The sequence below is a fragment of the Solanum pennellii genome, chromosome 8 (assembly GCF_001406875.1).
Source record: "Solanum pennellii chromosome 8, SPENNV200".
Lineage (NCBI taxonomy): Eukaryota > Viridiplantae > Streptophyta > Magnoliopsida > Solanales > Solanaceae > Solanum > Solanum pennellii.
In genome coordinates, this window is record NC_028644.1 from 31,644,629 (window position 1) to 31,649,911 (window position 5,283).

Genomic DNA, 5,283 nt, shown 5'->3' on the forward strand with positions numbered 1-5,283 from the left:
ATATATATATATATATATATATATATATATATATATATATATATATATATATCAAAGCTAATTTTAAAAAATATATTATGAATAAAAATTCATTTTTATAATTATTTAATTCACTAGTTTAAATTTTACATTTCAATAAATTAAAAAAGAAAAAGAAAAAACACAGCAGCGCCTTTTTTTTCTCCTCCACCATCTTTTTCTTCAAGTTTGACGATTATCATCACCACCATCTCTTTCTTCAAATCTACCTATTATAATCACTAGATTCAATATTAATCGGGATCACAATAATTTACCCATATTCCAACTGTCACACTGCCATCATTGATCCAATTCTTCAAATTCATCAAATTTTTTCTACTCCAACACCTTCAATATTGGAACTGCTTTTTTTGAAAAATTCAAAGTACCAAAAAAATTAATCCGCGATGAAATTGGATATATTTATGAATTTTCTTGAAATGTGTTCATTAAAAAAGAAAAGTTAAATGCTTTTGAGAAACGGAAATTATATTTCAAAAATTGAATTTGAAAAAATAACTTAAATAGAAAAAGTGAAAAACAGCTCAACAAAACTTTTAAATGGTTCCACGAACTTGCCAGCAATTATGAAACAACTAGATGGAAAAGTTTGATATCATGAAGAAGATATTTTCATCCTCTTTTAAATTATTTTTGTTGATATATGTTATTAGTTTTCCAACATCATAAATGATGATAGGAGAAAGTCGAATATATAATGGCAACAACGTGGTGACAAGATGACAATGGGTGATGGTGGAAGTGTTGGAAGGACAGAGAAGAAAGAAGAAGAAATAAATAATTAAAAATTTTCAAAAATAAGAATTTCACGCGCTCAAAGTATAGCACACATAATATGTCAACTCAACAAAAAGTATCAAAATGATATATGGAGCCCAACTTTAAGGTGTTTAAAATGAACAAAACTTATTTGAGGTGACTAAGTGAAAATTAGTGTTAACTTTAGGGGACCTTCAATGGATTCCACAGAATATAAAAGATAGGTCTACCCATCGGTGTCCCCTAAAGTTGGCAGCAATTTTTACTTAGACACTTTAACTAGGCTTTGTTCATTTTAAGCACCTCATGTCAGGATTCGTTGTGTCATTTTGACACTTTTCGCTGACATGGTAACGTGAGTGTTATACATTTGCTATTGACGCGTGAGGGGCTTATTTAGCCTATTTTATTTTTATTTTTTCTCTTCTTCTTTCGCATTTTACAGCCACTATCTACATTTCTCAAAGCTTAAAGTGCTTCAATGGAGGTTAAATCTTTTGTAATGGTAATTTCAATTTAAATTTTCCACAACAAGCTCAGATCCGAAAAGAAACAAGAAATTGAATCATATCAACACATAAAGTTCACCCACTATAATTCTAAAGAAAAGGTAAAAATAATTCTTCAGAACTCAAATATATCTCAAAATTAAAGAAAAGAAGATTCAATCTTAAAAATACGAACCATTGTTGTTATACATTTGCACCTCTTAACCCAAAATCAAATGAAGAAATGTGAGGGAAGGTGCAGTGAAGAAAATGATCAAAATTCAGATGAATATGACAAAAAAAAATGAAAAAAGAAATGAAACAAAGAAGATAATGTGTGAATGTGGGTGTGACATAAAAGACAATGAGAATGGAGAAATATGATAGAGTAAATTGTGTGGGTGTGCGTTTATGACAAAAAAATGACAATAAAAATAATAAAAATGGAGAAATACAATGGAGAAGATGACTTTGGGAAGTTGTAGGGGTGTTGTATTTTTCTTTAAATTTGTCAAACTATTTTATTTTTATTTGTTTATAAAAACCCACATGTCAATTATTCATTGATTAATTTGTCATATAATTTTATTCTTATTTTTTCTATTCAATATGATAGACTTTTAATGAGTTGACATTATATAATTGGGCATCTAATCCATGTGGACGCACTTGGTTAACACATTCTTGAAGTCAACATGTATTAGTGAAAAAAGTGACAAAATGACGCAATAGGGTCTGACACGAGGTGTCTTAAATGTACAAAACCTAGTTACATTGTCTAAGTGAAAATTGTTGCCTACTTTAGAATATAGATAAGAGTCTGTTTGGATTGACTTAAAAAAAAGGTAACTTTTAAGTTAAAAATAAAAAGTCAAACTGAAATGACTTTTAAGTCAAAAAAAATGAGGGGGGGACCTACTTTTGGTTTTCGACTTATTTTAAGTCGTTTTTATTTATTTAAGTCATTTTTTACCTTGCCAAACACTTTGTAACTTATTTTAAGTTATTTTTTATATTTGTCAAACACTTCGAGAAGTCAAAATACTTAAAAGTAGGTTTGATCGATTTTTAAGTTGATCAAAAGGACTCTAAGGCCTTATTTATTTGCACTTAATGGGGGTCTGAATCTTAATCATTCAGACTCGCCTCATTAAGTGTGTTTGTTTTTTAGAAATGAATCTTAATTATTCAGATTCACTTCATTAAGTTTGCCTATTTTATTTCCTTATAAGTCTCTTAATTAGTCTAAATATATCTGAATGAGTCAGATCTGTGACACATTCTTAACATTATTCAGACTTAAAAATAAGACTGCTATCTTAATTCAACTACATTACAACTCAAAATGTTGTTTTTATTTAATTAATGTTAACTACATGCTTACTGTTATAATTTCCTTTATTCTTATAAATCGAATATGTGTCTTTTATTTTTATAAATTAATCAATATATTTGAATTGCTAAGCACTCCATGATATAATATTTAGTACGATTTCAAAAAAAAAAGTATTAATTATTTGATTGAAAACAATAATAAATGTCTATTATAAAATAAAATATTTTCGTAAACATAATATCACTACTCTATATAAACTATTTTGCATCTAAAAGTTTTTGAGTGGAAATAATAGTCATATTAATGATGTAACTTAATGTTAAATTCTTAAAAGATAAATCATATAATCTTGTTACGACAAAAATGTTCAACTATTATTTTTTATATATTAAAAAACTATTAACTAAATGAGGTTTTTATAATATTTTATTGATATATCGTTTAATTTCATATGCACATTCAGATATTGAAAACAAGGAAAAATTACATAAGTGGAGGTCTTTTATTTAATAATTACCACTTTTAAGTATACTTTTGATTTATTACCATTTTTGTCAACTTTTAGCAATACTTAATTATTATACTTTTAAAACAACTTTAATACATATTTAATACATTTGTAAGACAACACTAATTCATAATGCAAACTTCTGTTTAAAAATTTTCATTAAACTTACATATGTCATACAGATGAATTATAACTATTTTTAACACACATTTAATATTTTTTTCTCACCACTTATAATTTTTATGTAATACAAATGAATTATATGTAGTATTTTTAACACACATTTTGTAGTGATATATAACTAGAAAATTTCATAACAATTCATACATAATACTAGACATGTGTTAATACTTAGAAGACAAAAGAATGATCCAAATTCTTATAGTAAACTAATCAACTTCTAAAAATATTAAAATAAAACTTATTCTTTATTCTTTATTCTTTATTCTTTATCATAAGGCCTAACATATTTGCAAGTCTTCATGTTGTGATCTTGTTGTCCATAATTTATGTCGAGTGGATGTCATTTTAAAACATAATTACTTATTTTAGATATACTTTTTAATTCGTAAACTACATATAATTTGAATCAATAATTAATTAGACAAGTAATCTAATCGTAACAAATGAATTGACATAATAAACTGCCAAATGAATTAAACTTGAAATAAAAAAATATATTACACTCACATTAAAGTTGAATTAGAAGTGAATTAAACATGAATGTAAAATGTAGGAAACGAAAGAGCACTATGTGATTTGTAAATTAAATAAAACTTGTATCAATAATGAATTAAACAAGTATTCAGTCATAACAAATCAACCAATAAACTGCAAAATGAATTAACTTGTATTAAAAGTGCATTACACAAACATTAAAGTTGAATTAGAAAAGTAATTATGCATGGATAAAAAAATGTAACTAATAAAACACCTGACAATGATCTATAGAGTGAATTAAGTTTATATCAATAAAGAATTAAACGAGTAATCTAATAGTAACATATAATAAACTACGAATGAATTAAATTTGCGTTAAAAATGTATTACACAATATTAAAGTTGAATTATACGAGAAAATTAATAATGAAAAACGTAACTAACGAAAGACAAGACTATTTATAGACTGAATCAAACTTGTATTATTCATGAATAAATTATGTATAATAAGTCTCTGATAAATTACTTTGGTTGTATCTCTAAGAACATGAGTGATATTTGCTATATATATTGTGCTTATGTTATAAATGTATTACAAGTTTTTACTTAAATTTTTTTGGTTGATATCACTATAAAAAAGGAGTGAAATTTATAATAGTATTATAAATGTATTGTTCATGATTTTAATACAGTTTAATATAATTACGAAACATATCTAATACAACTTTAATACAATTGAGATATAGTTTCATAAACTTCATATTTTTTGAATTTTAAACTAATATTTCTCCTAAAATCAATAAGAAAGAAAGAGACGAAGAAGCAAAAGAGTGAAAAGAAGAAAAGGAAAAAGAGTTTGAGAAAGAGGCAAGGAAGAGAAGAGTGAAAAGTAGAAGAGAAAAAAGAGCTGAGAAAGAGACAAAGACCGTAAAATTTTTATAATCTCAAAAAAAATATTATATTTAATTAAAAAATTATATTTGACCTATTTAATAAATATTCAGATGTTTATTCAAATTTACACATCTAGATGTTAATATTCAGATTTAGACAAATTAATTTTAATGAAAACAATTTAGACAAATTAATTTTAATGAAAACAATTGAGGCCTAAGCCTAATGATATAAAGTCGTAAATAGGTGTTTTAAGTTAAAAGGGTATTATAATAATTTAAACATTCAAAGTTATTGTTGATTCGCTTCTTCTCCAAAAATCTCTCCATTGTATCTGTCAACGGTTCAACCCTATTGTATCTACGTGAGTAATATTTTCAGTGGCAGTGATGAATAGGTCGATGGCAATCTTGCTAACTCTAATCCAACTTGTTTCTCTGCTTCCATCTTCACTCGCGTTCGCATCGGGGTACTCTTTCTTCACTTCATAACTTCATTACCAAACACCCCCTTTTTACCTGTTTCCAGATCTGGATTTTCGCTTCTCTATGCGGATCTGATGCTTTTATATATATATATATATATATATATATATA

General features: G+C 25.8%; 1 protein-coding gene across 1 annotated transcript in view; it reads left to right on the plus strand.

Annotated features, from left to right (window-relative positions):
- Nucleotides 1–4,958: 4,958 nt before the first annotated feature.
- LOC107028708 (ER membrane protein complex subunit 7 homolog) overlaps nt 4,959–5,283 on the plus strand; it is a 12,829-nt gene continuing 12,504 nt past the window's right edge. The window contains exon 1 of the mRNA XM_015229877.2: nt 4,959–5,156. Coding sequence (XP_015085363.1) covers nt 5,077–5,156 — 80 coding nt within the window. The 5' untranslated portion in view covers nt 4,959–5,076. The remainder of the gene's footprint in view (nt 5,157–5,283) is intronic.